The sequence below is a fragment of the Dendropsophus ebraccatus genome, chromosome 11, assembly GCF_027789765.1.
Source record: "Dendropsophus ebraccatus isolate aDenEbr1 chromosome 11, aDenEbr1.pat, whole genome shotgun sequence".
Lineage (NCBI taxonomy): Eukaryota > Metazoa > Chordata > Amphibia > Anura > Hylidae > Dendropsophus > Dendropsophus ebraccatus.
The window spans coordinates 95,398,758-95,415,406 of NC_091464.1; the positions used below are offsets into that span (position 1 = coordinate 95,398,758).

Consider the following 16,649-nt stretch of genomic DNA (forward strand, 5'->3'; position numbering starts at 1 on the left):
CGATACAGGGTCCTTCATATCCAGAAGCGCTGGGTCCGCTCCATGGCTGCTAAATATTAGGGCTCTATTACTACTTCTGATATGTTCGGATCGTGCCGCAAGCTACAGTAGCTCGGGCAGCGAGGGACTGGAAGAGGGGGTGCTGGTATAAAAGTTATCCCCGTACAGGTGGTGACCTTTATCCAGCAGTGGGAAGATCAGTTCCCGAGCGATCTCCCCACTAACTCAGAGGATGGGGGGGGGGGGGGCATCTGGGGGTGGATTTGGGTGTCCCTTCCTTCATACACTGTAATGGTACGTGCACACTGCGGAATCGCGAAGGATAACCCTTTGTGCATTCCGCAGCTGGCACCCGCCGGCGGACTGATGCAGGCGCGCGTCTCCGTCCGTGTCACACTCCATTCTATGCACAGGCGGATTCCGCCCTCTGTGCAAAGAATGAACGTGTTCATTCTTTGGATGGACGACGGAATCCGCCCGTGCATAGGATGGAGTCTATGACACGGGTGAAGACGCATGCCTGCATCAGTCCGCTGGTGGGTGCCAGGTGCACAAAGGGTTATCCTTCGCCATTCCGCAGTGTGCACCTACCCTAAATATGTAAGTGTACCCTGAGGTACTCTCACAGAGTTTGTAGAATTTCACGCCATACCATCATCTCTTATTGGGACGGTACTGGCGCTACACTACCCAGACACGTCACTGGATGATGAGGATGAATCGAGGAAAAAGGATCCTCCATTCATCCTCACTGGCTGTTTCAGTGTCGGAGGCAATAACGTATGCGCCCGACGCCGAAAACACCCTGGGGGGCATCTTTATACGGGGACTAGTATATGGGGTATGTAAATGTGTAGTGGTGTAGTGTAAAACTTTGTGTAATGTAGTGTTTTGTTTTTTTTTTACGTTTTTTTTTAACATTAGGAAAAAAAAAAAAACCCTACGCCAAAAAAGGTGTTGCTGATAAATGCCGCACATATGTGCGGTCCTTATCAGCAGACCGTGGCGGTAGGCTATAGAAAAAAAACACCCTACGCCAAAAAGGAGGAATCGCTGGTTAGCAGCGCACTTGTGCGATGCTGATCAGCACTCAGCAGCGGTAGGGTGCGGAAAATTAAAAAAAAAATTTTTTGGGAAAAAAAACCAAACATTTTCTACATGCTGAACAACCCTGTAGCTACTGATAAGTGTATAATATACACTTAACAGCCGCTAGGGGGCAGTATTCCGGAAAAAGCCGAAGTTAGACGACGAGGGACCCGAAAAAAGCCGAAGGGGACCGCCGGAAATAGCCGAAGAGGACGCCGCGGACACGGAAGACGCCAATCGGGACCCCGGATCCGGTGAGCATGGCCTAAATACCTGCTCTGGACCCCTCAGCTACCGGTCACGGCAATCGGGACTGTGGCACCAGGCCACCATTACTTTTATCAGTAATGGCGGTCGGTGCCGTCCTCGGACAGCACCGACCACCATTTTTTTCCGGGTGAATTGATCAGCCAATAGCGGCTATCGTCAGCACAGGGGGGGGGGGGGGGGGGGGGGGTTAACCACCCCCCCGTGCCGACAAGCTAGGACGGCCTGCTAAACTGCGGGCGTCCATTTACGTTAAGGCACGGACTTCGGGACTACGCCCGCGGTCATTAAGGGGTTAAAGGGACAGTGTCATAATAAAATGACTGAAGAAAAAAAACTTGATTTAAACAGACTATATTTTACAATAATCCTAAAAGTCTTGTAGTTTCCATTCTTACCACTAAGCCTAAAAGTTGATACTTCCTGTTCTGTCTGTAATGATGATGACGAGGAGGCTGCTGCTGGAAAGAGATCTGTACCGCATTATAGAGTGGTGACACCAGTATATAGCAGCTCAGCCTCCCCTTCCCTGTAGAATGACCTTTGCACAGGTCACAGAGCATGCTTACAAAACTGGGCCATACAAAGAATTGGGATTGGAGAGGATTATTATGTTTATGGTGCTTGCCATAAAGATGTCACTAAATGCTGTTAAAACAGCTCTGCCATCGCTTCTCAGCCTTTTGGCTGTAGTATCTGTTCAGTTTATTATCTGATCTTTCCCCTATCTGGGGATCACATGTTAAATGGATTTTTAGAAGAGGGAGATGGAAAAAGAGCTTGATCTGTCCTCTCCAGGTATTGACCTGTGATTGCCGAGCTTCCAGGTTCAGTGCACCAAAAAAAAAAAAAAAAAAAAAAAAAAAAAAAAAGAAAAAAAAAAAAAGCTCTGTGAGATGGCTGCCCCATAATAATGTACTAGGAATATAAAAAAAAAAAAAAAAGTGACAGTCACAAAATAGAAACAGATTAGAAATAAAAGAACAGGTTTGAATCATTCTTAACCCTTTTGATGCCATCGCTTCTCCTCTTCCTACATTCTGAAATGAGGAAAGAAGAAACCAAGAAACAATTCCACAAAGTTAAAACACTTGAAAAATGGTTTAATGAAGTTTACAACAGAAATGACCTGTACAGTTACAGTAAGTTTAAGATATAAAAAATTACAGCAGACAAATGCATGTAACACAAAATCTACCATTTATCCTGATTCACTGTGGTCTACGTGATCTTCCAAGGTTTTGGGCCACTAAGCCGTGGCCAGTTTACTGTATAAAAACACTAGGTGTTCTTTATTATTATTTTTTTCTTAAAGAGACAGTTGCCCAATTGTTTTTTGTAAAAAAGTTAAAAAAATAAAAATAAAATAATACTTCCCCTATAGAACATGACAATTTGGTCAGTTCTGCTATGTACATCCTGACCGCTTAGTGTCTGACCACACAATTCTTTTGTTTAGTATTAACAAAGAGCAAAATAAATGACGATCTGTAAAACTCCCAAAGAAAGTAACAAAAACATTTAGTGTTAAAATCTAAAGGCCTGCGGTCTGATGGGCAGGCTATAAATAAACGAGGAAAACAAACAAACCCCAGAGCGTCCGTCTCTTTAGAAGAAAAAAAAAAGAAAAAAAAGGTGGATACTGTATTCAGTGTAAAATGCAACCAGAAGCGGGTACATAGACGACATTCTTCTTATTGAATAATTATGTACACATTTAGAACTTTCCATAATTTTTTTTTTATTTTTTCATTTAATATGAACATCTAGGCAGTGAAAACTGTTATGTTAATACATACACAGACACACCCAAAACATACAAAAATACTATTATCTCAAACTACTAAGAGTAAGACGGTCAGTTAATCTCCATGCTATGACTTCTTAAGAGCATTACACTGAAACAAACGAGAATTCAACAACAACTTTTTGTTTTTTTCTTTTTTATGTTTTTTTATTGTTTTCTTTTTTTTTCTTCATTTTTTTTAATATCCCAGAAATATATCAAAATATACATCTAAGCTTTGGAATTACTGAGGTTAGACTAATGCAAGTGCTGGGTCATAGTACTTAATACACAAGTCTAAGGTTCTGCGGGAAAGAAATTATCTTTGGTATCTGCATCAGGCTAATATTATTAACATTTGGATTTTTATTTCGCTTTGGGATAGAGCTTGTATGACCCTACGACCAAACACCCCTTAGTCAACTGAGAATAAAAACATCCATGTAAAAAGTTCCTTCATTTGCAATCCCAACCCCCCAAAAAAGTTTTTTTGTTTTTCTTTAAAAAGTCACAGGCATCTACGTAGCCTAGCACACAAAGAAAATTGAGAAATACAATGCATAGTTGCACATGGTGCCGAGAAAGAAAGCAAATGTGAAAAAAGAACAAAGCTTTGTGATCGAGATGTCATCCTGTTTTTTCGCATCAGAGGACAAATGAAAGTTACTCCTAGTAGTCGTAGAAGACAAATGGTAGACACAAAAAAAAAAAAAAAAAAAAAAAACATAAAAAATTCTGAAAAAGAAGTGCACCTCAGCGTGTATTAGTCAGCATCACCCAGCCCATGACGGGTTAGACCCACCAGAATGGAGAAGCCTTGGTATATGCATTGCTCTTTTGGGATCCAAGACGCTTCAGCCCTGGAAGGTTGAACAAACCCCATGAGAGCGGCCATAATGTACCTGCTTTATTCTTCAGTTCGCGGGGGTTATTCTGCCGGGAGAACATGGCGTCAGGAGGACAAAGTACCAGGAGATTTGCCAGACAATACCAATGGCAAAGCAGGGAACAATCTATGGTTGACCAAGAGTCCTAGTGCTTTGTCTTCCTTGTCCAAAGAGTCTCCAAAAAGTTGCCCCGGAACTGAAAACGTAGTTATCTTTCCAACAGTTTTTCTTTTTGGTTTTTTGTTTGTTTTGAGTTTATACAATCATAGAGAAATCTTTGGTTTGGCTGGAAAATTGAAAAACAGTTAGCAAAACAAGACAAAGAAACCGACCCCCCTGGCTTTTAAGAGCAGCACAGTGACACGGCAAGAAAAACAGAGGGATACGGGAATTGCTACATTCTCGTGACTCCTAACCACCAATGTTAGACAAGATTGTCCATTCCCAAAAAAAAAAAAAAAAGTTTGCATTTTTTTTTACTAGAGTATTTTTGGTTAAGCTTGAGAAATAAACCAGTGTGAGTGGAAAAAAAAAAAAAAAAAGAACAAATGGTTTCATCAAGTCTCGATATAATGTAACTAAGTGGACCACAACATGTCTTGTGCCGATCTTGTGTGTCATGTATCAGGTAGGGAAAAAAAGGCAACAGAATTCCACTGCCATATCGTACACATCCCCTATATTGATAAAGCTTGAAGTACTGATTCTCTCAAAACATGAAATATGTTTAGGACTGATGTTGCCTCCCCTGTAACATACCGGTCACATGTTGCTATGAGCCCCCAAAAAAAGGTCAATTTTACTTATAGCACAAAAATGGCAACTCTGTAGGGTTTCTCACAAAGTTCAAGCAAACAATTCAGTCGCAAAGTTCTAAAATGAGGTATACAACAGCCCCTGGACCTATAATGGAGAGGGACCCGCCTAGGCTTTGCTACGGAAGGAAGGAAAGGAAAAAAGAAATTGTGAATTTATAATTATAATGTTACCTTGTTTTTTTTCTAAATTTCTAGATTGTGATAAATGATGAAAAAAAGTGAAAACTAAAATCAATACAAATAAGTAGATATAAAACAAAGGTAAAAAAAGAGTGGAAGTGTAAAGGACGACTTGGTCATGTAATTTTTTTTTCCCTTTCCTTCTTTTCCCATTTTACAGCCGCTAAGTTTCCCCGTAACCTCTTAGTTCCTCTGTAGATGTTGAGAATTTATTAGAATTCACACACAAGTATTCAGCTCTTTCATCATCATCAGACATGAAGTAATACCACTTACAGTATGTTTGCAAAGCAAACATATTCATAAAGCTTTTTACGTGAATAAAAAAAAAAAATTAAACGAAATGTTCAAAAATTTGCTTTCTAAATCAGTCTCAATGGTCATTTTCTGGCTAATATATTGCTGCCGACGGTAAACTGCCAACCAAATGTTATGTGCCAACCAAGACTCAAGTACTGGACACAGGTCCCCCCCGTCTCTCTCTCTCTCTCGGACTCTTACTCAATAAATATTTCTATATTGAAAAAAGAACAAAAAAAAAAAAAAAAAGGCTGTTGGAGTGTTTCTTAGTTTAAGAAAAATTATTTCATGCAGCAAAATAAAAAACCTCTATATATATCTATAGCTTCAGTTGTCAGGTAGCCCCACAATTTGAGATTTGGTCTTAAGCGATTTTTGTTTTTTATACCAAGAGCAACAGACACCACAATATTTAAAAGAATATGAAAAAGAAAATTAAAAAAGTTAAAGAAAAAAAAAAAAAAAGACATTACGCACAGGAAATAATTACACAATCTTTGGAATTGCAGTTCCTGAAGGAAATATTGAAGGTTTGGAAACTACACAATTAGGATATAAAGACTCTGACTTGCACACATCTTTGCAGTATTTCAGTGTATTGAGGCAATCGTCATCTACCAAACCCTCCGATACCAGTTCTACCCACCGACAAGTGGTCACTTTATTTTTTGGTTATATATAAGCCCCTAACATATTCACAACTGGCCATTCTGAAAGTCTTTGCCTCTAGCGGCAGAGCGAGACCCGACACTGGCCGAGGGTCGGCACATAGACGCGTGGTCTAGAGAGACACGTCACCTCCGTACCTCCAGACGTATACATTACACACTCACAACACAAACACAATACAAACACCAGCCCAAAGTTGGACTCTGTATCTCACAGTATTTGGATTCTTGGCGACATATAGGTCAGGTGCAATGAGGAGAACTGGGTTCACTTCCCTTCAATATTTTGTAGTATTTTTTGGTAAAGATAGGCTTAGTAGCTGTACTATTACACAAGTCTTTCCATCCCTATCAACTCCACGTTTTATCCTAGGACAATACACGGGGGTTAGAAAAAATAATAAGGAACCTCTATCAGTTTTTGCCCTCCCAGTTAGACTGTACAATGCATCACCTATACTTTCCACTATAAGTTCTGTTACAAATAACAAAAACTTCTATCAGAACCCTATTCTAAGAAATAGGTGGGTCCAAGATATATAAAAAGGGAAGTGTCAGGATGGGAGGGGGGAGAAGCTCATCTGTTCTCCTGAACAACACCAGACACCCTTATCGCCTTAATAAGAGCATTGCATTGCACAGAGCTGACGGCTGGATCGGACAAAGCTTTGGCAAAACATCTGTATAAAATATATCCTCCTATGTCACAATTCTGGTTCCCTTAAACCCAACCGAGACCACTTGTATATATTCTGTAAAAAAAATTAAATAAAAACACAAAACCCAATGCAAAATGGGAAGAGAGAGAAAACCACACATTAAATTAGATCTGAGAATTACATTATTAGAATTTTTTCTCCAGAATTTTCTGAGCCCATCTTTGTTAAAGTCGAGATGAGTTGAGGTATATTTTTTCTTTATTAGGAGGCCAGAAACTAGTCTGGACAATGCAGGAGCTGCCATGAGAACAAAAAGAGAAGGACGTGGAAGGGAATAACTTAAATACGATGGACTACGGAGGTGGTTTTGGTTTTTGGGGATGGGGGGTAATGTAATCCCCACTGGAACAACCTTAGATTTCAGAAACTTTTTGTTTGAGTATCTGGCTATATGGTGTTTGATGGGTTAAGTGTCTCGCAAGTTTCTCGCGAGCTGGTGATGGATGACTCTAGTCAGTGACAGTGCATTAGGCTTCAGAGAAGCCTTTAAAACAAGAGCTCAAGTCATCGGAATTAAAGCTTTTTAGTTTTTGACAGCCCCAAGATGGCAGCGTTGTTTGTTGGGATACCATTTTGAGGATGCCCATTTTACAAGTCCAAAGTCCTACCGCGTGGTGGATTGACATGGGGCATCATTATCCTTTGGTTTAGAATGACTGATGGTGGTATGGTGAGGATGGACGATGAAGAAATGAGGATGTGTGATAGTTGTTGGCCAATCTTTTCTTCTTCTCAGGGTCCCAAGGATCTACAAGACACCTGTCTGCAGACGCAATCATTCTGTGGTGAATTTGTATTAAAAGTGGACCTGGTTGGAGACCATGATGGTCCTTCAGTAACCAAGGTTCAGGTGAAGTTCTGAATTTCCGTCATGCTGCGATTATCTTCTTACAGAGGCCTTGGTTGGACATCATGGCCGCCACTGGGTGACCAAGGTTTAGGAGAATGTCTAAAACTCTCTGTAGTACAGGGGTCCTGGCAGAGGGCCATGGTGGTCCCCTCGGCAGCAATGGTTTATGAATTGAGGAGCTTCTCATTTTACCAGGTCTATCCTGATAATGTTACCAGTGGGGATTACAAGAATGTTTAGGAAGGAGGGAGGGTGGACGAGGTGGTCAAAAAGGACTCTAAAATTCTAGTATATACACATGAAAAACCCCATAAAATTAGAGTTTGCCTTAAACATTAATTAAAAAAAATGAATGAGAACAAAAAGGAAAAAAAAAAAAAATTACCAAAAGCAGCAACATTTATATATAAAATTAAAACCCCCACCAAGAAAAAACAAACTGAAATAAATTGTCAGTAGCATCTATCTTGTCACTCACTGCGTCTGAACTAGTCCATTAGTACAGCAGCTTGCTAGAAATTGACTTTGGTTCAAGCTTGGTTAACCGTCCTCTATTGCAAAAAGAGGCAAAGCGACACACGACCCGACCGAGGCGACGTGCTTGGCTTGTCTCCAGCATTGGAGGGGTTAAAATATATTTATAACAACTTAAAAAAATTAATACAAAAAAAACATACATACACACACACGGGTGAATGAAACGGGTTAGTTGACTGCTCGCAGTTCACTAGTCACGTTAGAGATGGAGAATTGCTATATGTTAGGAATGACAGGCAAAAAAAAATAAAAAGAGTTGAGGGAAGTTTTCTGCCCTTTTCAGGATTTTCCCAACAACTTAGTGCACCGGGAGTCCACGGGGACGTCCTCTACACAGAAGGGGACGCGGCTGGACGTGGCCTCCGCCGTGTAGCATCATCTACGGTAACGTGGCTGGAAAACGGGCAGAAGACGACCCTGCCGAAAGGCGTAGTGTGAACTGTCCAGTCTGCGTTATCATTCATTCTACATTTTTGGTTTTCTTAGATCAGTAAATCAAAAGAAGGGAAACACATAAAAATAATAAAAAGGACAGACAGAAATCCGGACGCCTTCCAGACTTTCAAAGCGGCAGACGGACGCTTGCCCCACGCACGCTGCAAGCACCTGGTCCCCAGATTGTAACTTATTGACGTTTCTGCTGAGCGAGCTCAATCACCCGGACACCGGGCCCTTATGATGTGTGCAAAGAGGCTCAACTCCTCTCCGACCCCCCCCCCCCATCCGCGGGACAACAAAGCCCAACACAATGAGCCCACAACCTTTGTCGCTTCAGCTGCTGCTTCAAATAAAACTCCCATCATTCTCTGCAACAAAGGGAACGTTTTACCATTCCCAAGTCTGACTTCTGTAGTGTACTAGAAAAGGCCACGAGACCAGAGAATATAATGGGGGAGATGGGGGCCTTGTCACCCTGAGCACAGCTATTTGCGCTGACCGGATTTCAGGTAACACCAATGACAATGGGTTAAACACTTTGCACACATCATATATGACGGAGGTTTCTAGCGTTTCCTGTTCGCTTTTTACTAGCTCCGACTAGGCCTGCAACTTTAACTGTATAACAAAGCTGAGTTTGTCATTTCAGGCTTGTAACATTTTTATAGGCTGTATATGGTGGAGAATCACATAGAACTGTGTTCCCAAACCTGTAGCTGTGGCAAAACTACACCTCCCATCATACCCTGACATCAGAAGGCTTTCAGGACATGATGGGAGGTGTAGTTCTGCAACAACCGGAGGGCCACAATCCCCATCATAGGGACCAATGACGTACTCAGAGAGCTCTGCTACATCCCGACAATCAATGTCACATACAGCCTACAAACGTAGAACTCTGAAAAACACCCAATAAAAATATCATATAGCACTATGATAATATAGCTCTGTTAACAGTAAAAGTTGCAGGAGGGTGGAGTTCAGGCAATAAGAGTCGCCTGCCGATTTCAATGGCTGAGACATAATAAGCCATCCACATCATTTTGCCGTCGCGATTGACGACCAACACTGATCTCTGAAGAATAAAACCATCGCTTCCCGTTGTCACTAGATCTGTCCAGCTCCGGGGCGCGGTCACCGGTGATCGAGTCCTGTACATGTAGCCATATTGCTGCCATTAAATAAAATGAGTCCACCAGGACCAATCTGAATGTCTGTACGTCCAAGGGGACCCCACTACCTAGAAAATCAGGGACCAAGTTACCAACAAAAAAAAAAAAAAATCAGGGAACTCCCCCCAAAAAACATCAGTAATACAGGCCTGCCTAAACTGTACCAGTTACGAAAAGGAACCCCCAACATTTTGATATGACTATAAACACCTTGCATGACATAAAGGTCTGTACAACAGACCGATACAAAATGATAATTACAAAAAATAATAATAAAAAGTAGATTCCGACTAAAGCAAATTCCCCTTCCAATAGCAGATTTTTTCGTTTTTTCTTCTTTAAACAACCAACCTCACTCGTCCATGAGACTGCTGGAAATGATAAGTAGTCCTTTCACTTTTCTGCAATTTTTTTTTTCTTTTTAACCGTTTGTAAATTTTTTTTTGTCATTTTTTTTCCATTTCTTTTTTTTACATTTTTGGTTAGAAAGTTCTCTGATCAGTGGTTCTCCTGAAGAGAGATTGTTTATTATAAAATTAAGCAAAATGTCCATCTGTTATTTGTTCTTGACTCCCCCCCCGCTACCCTCTCTCCTTTGAATTTTTTGTAACGTTCGGAGTTCTCCCGTGCCGTCCGAGAGAGGGAGAGCGAGTGCGCTGCGGCGTTACCCTTGTGGTTAAGTCGATCAGTAAGCGGGGGAGTGATCTCTTTTCCTGGGCTCACTGTGCTTTGGAGCCTGAAGTGGTGGTGGAAGCTGGTCCGCTGGCAGTGGCCACTGTGAAGAGAGAGTTTTGGATGGAGTCGATGGTGGAGGTGGCAGCATGAAGGCTTGTGATGGGTGTTGCTGCCCCTCCGGAGGCTGCGGAGACCAAACTGACCGGGCTGCTGGTGAGCAGAGAGAGGTTCTGAGGGTTGAGGAACAAGGGTGCAGTCACTATGTTAGGAGTTCCCCCTGCGTTGGCAAATACCAAGTTTCCAGAAGCATCCAGCGATGTTATTGGAAGAGATCCACCAGATGCCAAAGCTAGAAAACAATATAAAATCTGGTTAGCGGGCACAGGCAGTGGGAGGGTGCAGGGAGAGGTGAGGGGGGCGCAGGGAGAGGTGAGGGGGGCGCAGGGAGAGGTGAGGGGGGCGCAGGGAGGGTGAGGGGGGCGCAGGGAGGGTGAGGGGGGCGCAGGGAGGGGTGAGAGGAGCGCAGGGAGGGGTGGGAGGGGCGCAGGGAGGGTGAGGGGGGTGCAGGGAGGGTGAGGGGGGTGCAGGGAGGGTGAGGGGGGCGCAGGTGAGGGGCGCAGGGAGGGTGAGGGGCGCAGGGAGGGTGGAGGGGCGCAGTAAGGGCAGAATCTGCAGCAAATCCACGTAAGGTTCAGTTCCTCAGGGTTCGATGCAGATATTTCATGCACATTATGAGCTGCGGTAATTCTCCAGACTGACAGTATCCTGCCTGGTGGAGTTTACCATCTGCAGCACGTCCAGCACGTCAATTCTCTATAGAGACATTGAAGACAGGACAATCCACAGCAACTAAATGTGTGCACAGCCTAATAATGGAAACCAGCAGCCGTCCAGTGGTCGCCGACCATAAGGGCTGAGATTATGCAGATTTCATCAGTAAATGGCCAGCACGTCTCTGACCTCACTGTTCTCCAGATTTTGTCCCCCTGACTTGAAGTTTACAGGCACTTAAAGTGTCACTGTCGTGAAATTTTTTTTTGCAGAAATCAATAGTCCAGGCGATTTTAAGAAACTTTGTAATTGGGTTTATTATCCGGAAAATGCATTTTTATCATGAAAAAGCAGTTTGAAGCTCTTCCCCTGTCTTCATTGTTCTCCTATGGAGAGAGCTAAAGAAAAGACCAAAACAGGACAACAAAGAGTTAATCTACAAATCCCTCACCCGTTATCTCTACTGACCATCACCAGTGACCTGTCTGAGCTCGGATTACAGCTGTCACCCAGCTCCGTGCCTGTAATCCTCTGTTATCTGCTTTCTGCTGCCGGCTAACTCCCTCCTTCCTCCTCCCCCCTCCCCTCTCCATAGAACAGACAGGGGACGTCTCCTGCAACAAGTCACAATTTTCAGATTTTTCAGAGTGGATGAAAAAGAGGAAGGAGGGGGGGACCTGGGAAAAGGCTTTTTACATGCAGATAATGGCAGATTTGGCTAATAAACCCAATTACAAAGTTTCTTAAAATCGCCTGGACTATTGATTTCTGAAAACAAAAAAAATACGACAGTGACTCTTTAAATGTCACTTAGCAGAAATCAATAAATAGTAATAGTAAATAAATAGTACCCCCCCCCCCTCCAATTATCTGTGTCCATTATAGTCTATGGAGGGGCTGAGGGGGATGAGTGAGCACGGAGAGGAGAAAAGGCAGCCCTGCACAGCACAGCATCCTGCAATCTTCTCTCACAGAGGCTGGAAACCAGATTTTTGAGCACAGAAAGAAGATTTTTTTTCCCCCCTTATAAAACCTATTACCAGTTTCTTATCATCTATTGATTTCTGCCAAAATATTTTAAATGACCGGGACACTTTAACTTTGATCAATAGAAAGTGTGAGAATGACTTATTTGGGATATACAGTGTTTAAAGGGGCACTCTGATGAAAAAAGTTTTGCAGATTAGCTGGCATCAAAAAGTTCTATAGATTTGTACATGACTGCTATTTAAAAATCTCCAGTCTTCCAGTACTTATCAGCTACTGTATGTCCTGCAGGAAGGGGTGTATTCTCTCCAGCCTTCCAGTACTTATCAGCTGCTGTATGTCCTGCAGGAAGGGGTCTATTCTCTCCAGCCTCCCAGTACTTATCAGCTGCTGTATGTCCTGCAGGAAGGGGTCTATTCTCTCCAGCCTTCCAGTACTTATCAGCTGCTGTATGTCCTGCAGGAAGGGGTGTATTTTCTCCAGCCTTCCAGTACGTATCAGCTTCTATATCTATAACTGGTAATATATCTGTGGGCTCTTACGAGAAGACATTTTTAGTGAAACAGCTTAAAATATCCCCCTACCCACATTATTTTATCCATTTTTTTTACTTTTTATTCTTTATTTTTCCTCTTTACTTTTTATTAACCTTACCCTTTTCTGCATGTCCCATATGTAAATTGATGGTAATCCCTATTATAAACAGGACAGTCTAGCCTCGAGGACCCTATTCTGGCAGTGCCAGGTTTATGGCGCTCAACCTGTATTATGTTAATAATAAAATGGTAGCTGCCGGCAGTGGCTCTATGCGAACGGACTTATTATGGGGTTATGCGGCAGCTCCTATAGTGACAGCTGTTAGAGTTGTAGGTTTTAGCTCTAGGTCTCAGCAGGAGATTCAATCGCTCTGGATAAGTAAGATCTGACTGCTATAAAGATTTAAAAGTGAACCTGTCACTAGATTTATGCTGTCCTAAATGAGAGCAGCATAAACTAGTGACAAATGCTGGACAGATCAGTGTATTACTGACATCATTCTGCTCAGCAGTTCTCCTAATATGCAGGAGAATAGGATTCTTGCCACACCCCTCCCCCCACCCTCCAGCTGTTGATTGACAGGTGACTGCCTATACACAGCATGGATAGATAACAGCCAATCAGCCGCTGGTGGGTGGAATTTTCTGCTCCTCATGAATATCTAGGACTACTGGGCTCATGCACATAATGGAGAGGACTACTTATTGTCCATGCTATTCAGGAGCAGATCTCTGGATCAGGTGCACAGAACAATGTAAGTGATACATCATTCTGTTCAGCTTCTCTGTCACTAATATACGCCACTCTGAGATAGGACACCATAAACCTTTAATAAGAATGTAAGCAGCGCCCAGTTTTGGCCCAGATGTAATGAATGTGCAGTGTCTGACGGAAAGTCGCGTCGGTTAGGAAGAACATTCTGATTTTGAATTTTAAATGTTGCCCCTTTAAATCCGTCTCCATAGCAACCAGTCTGTTACAAATCATTCAGCTGTGGCCGCTCTGTTCTGAAGGGATATGGAAAGAGTGAATGGTCCTTTCATGGCAACCCAATGGGGGAGATATGAAGCGGCACTGTGTACTGGCAGACAGGTTAGCGTACGATGGGTGCGGCCTCCTCTCCGCCTAATCCCATCTATTCATCTACATTCATAGAGAAACACTTCTTCAGGATCACAGGATCCTTGTTGCCCGACTGACCTTGTATTGTTGCCAGCGTGCTGTTACTCATCAGAGCAGGGCTGATGGCGCTGCCCAACGTCCCCGGGTTGAGACTGAATAAGGCTCCTCTGTGGACAAAAGAGACACAAAACCACATCAGTCATACATACAGAAGGACAATACAAAAACTCCCCGATCCTCATACACGGCAGCCGAGAGGAGCCGCACAAAGGGAGCGTGCCGCAGCATGTTATATGCCCGTAATACGTATGACACAGAGCAGATGCTGTATGCTCACAGAGTCACCCTGAGGTCAGACAGATGCCACCTATTGTCTGAGCCCAGCGCTCCCCAACATGGGGCTCTCCAGCTGTTGTAGAACTACAACTCCCACCATGCCCTGACAGCCTTTCAAAGAGTGTTGTAGGGGTGTCATGGCAGCTGGAAACTCAAAGAATTAGAGGGAAAAAAAAAGTAAAAAAAAAAATAGTAAAAAAGGTAAATAAATGTTATAAAAGCAAGCAAATATAAAAAGAGAACAACACAATGAAATATATGTAATTATTATCTATCTACACAAACATACGCATACATATACATACATATAAAAGGAGAACACAGAGGAACAAATAAAATAATTATATTATCTATGCACACACACTATATTAATATATATATATATATATATATATATATATATATATATATATATATATATATATATACATATACATATATACACACACACACACACACGCATGCATGCATATACCTACACACAATATATAAATTTATATATGTGTATGTGCCACCCTGGTGTTTCCCTATTTAGGTCCCAATGCTCGCAACAGAGTGAGGACCTGAGGGACTACGTATCAGGGTGGTTTGGTGTTATCCCTCTCTCCAGAGAAGGAAGCCCGTTGCCAAGGGGTGCCTCCCAGTAGAGAGATCTGGCTATTCCAGTCTTTTAAGACTCGTAACTGAGGCTCCACGGACCCTTACTTTGTGTGTGTCTATCTATCTCTCTCTATAATTATTATATATATCACACACACACACACACAGGGGTCCGTGGAGTCTCAGTTGTCAGTCTCAAAACACAGGAATAGCCAGATATATATACTATACACAGTGGTCCCTCAACATACAATATTAATTGGTTCCAGGACGACCATTGTATGTTGAGAAAACAGGTAATTGGTTCTGAAGCCCCCAAAATATCATCCCAAAATAAGAAAAAAAATTACGATTTAAAGAAAAAAAATCTGATAACTTATATAGATAAAGCAAGTCCTTACATACAACAGTCAGAAAGGGTGACTGGAGACTACAAATCCCTTTCTATGTAGAGGACTGGAGTGTTTTCAGGGTCCTGTACAGATCACAAAGGGGCCCAGAAATATAACATGAAGCCGCCCTCACCTGGTGCCCAAAGGAGCAGCTCATCCTGGTACACAGCAGCACAGGACACAATGTACTGCAGAGAACCACTACTAGACAGCCAACCAGTGCAGGCACGCCACTATTACTGGGGTTATACCTGTAGCATGGCCACTAGCATTGGTTATTCACATATAATGTTTGTGTGTATGTATATTATATATATATATATATATGTATATTATATATATATATATATATATATATATATATATATATATATATATATATATATTATATATATATATATATATATATAATATATATATATATATATAATATATATATATATATATATATAATATATATATATATATAATGTGTGTACACACACACACTATATATGTGCACAAACAAATAGATAATATAACTATATATATTTCTCTCTCCATCTATACACACACACACACACACACACACATATACATATACACACACACACATATATATATATATATATGTGTGTGTATATGTATATATGTGTGTGTGTATAGATGGAGAGAGAAATATATATAGTTATATTATCTATTTGTTTGTGCACATATATAGTGTGTGTGTACACACATTATATATATATATATATATATATATATATATATATATATATATATATATATATATATATATATATATATATATAATTGGCCTCAAGGGAAGAGGCAGTCTTCATGGGTAGATTGCCTATCCGCTGACATGTTAGCGCTGTATGACCGGAGAGTTGTGTCACGCTCATGACACTGCAGTCACAATACAGACCAGCAGAGACGGATAGGTTTTTGTCACTGTGGGGTCACGTCGCGGATACTTTTGGGTCTCAAGATGACAAGAAATCCCTGTTTAGTTCTGGCCTCAAAGCTACAAGCCATCCTGCAGAAACCCAGAGCTCACACAGTTCTGCTGATACAAGAATGTCATATACACCCTCTTACCCAGCAGCAAACTGTGAAGATGCCATCAGGCCAGGGTTGAGTCCGGCGGCAGCGGCCATGGCAGCGAGGCTTGCGTTGGCAGGTAGCTGTGCTGCTCCTTGTAGTGCTGTGGCGGCTGCAGTGTGGAGTCCGGATGTCGTCACCACCACTTGGCCAGAAGTCATGGCGGAGGTGATGGAGGAGATGGGGGCAGGGGTGGGGGCGGTGTGCGTTGTACCGGTTTCGCTAGCGCTGGACACTTCTGTAGTTCCGGCAGAGGCGGATGGGGAGGGGCTCAGAGACGGGGACGCCAGGACAGAGGACACGGGGGGCGCAGTAGATATCACGGTTGCTGTGTTGGCTGTGGGTGTTCCTGTTGTGCCTTTAAATCGATAAAAAAAATAATTTATTAAATTGTATACACAGAAAATACGACCAAAATCATGAGAGGATACAACA

At 42.2% G+C, this 16,649-nt stretch overlaps 1 protein-coding gene and 1 pseudogene across 2 annotated transcripts in view; one reads left to right on the forward strand and one right to left on the reverse strand.

Moving 5' to 3' along the window:
- The first annotated feature begins 2,023 nt into the window (after nucleotides 1–2,023).
- Nucleotides 2,024–2,199, forward strand: LOC138768241 (U2 spliceosomal RNA; annotated as a pseudogene).
- Nucleotides 2,200–9,406: 7,207 nt separating this feature from the next.
- POU2F1 (POU class 2 homeobox 1) overlaps nucleotides 9,407–16,649 on the reverse strand; it is a 109,466-nt gene continuing 102,223 nt past the window's right edge. For both annotated transcript variants that reach the window (XM_069946184.1, XM_069946183.1), the window contains 3 exons: nucleotides 16,212–16,572; nucleotides 13,882–13,970; nucleotides 9,407–10,735 (listed from right to left, as the gene is read on the reverse strand). In XM_069946184.1, the coding sequence (XP_069802285.1) occupies nucleotides 10,431–10,735; nucleotides 13,882–13,970; nucleotides 16,212–16,572 (755 nt within the window). In that variant the 3' untranslated portion in view covers nucleotides 9,407–10,430. The remainder of the gene's footprint in view (nucleotides 10,736–13,881; nucleotides 13,971–16,211; nucleotides 16,573–16,649) is intronic.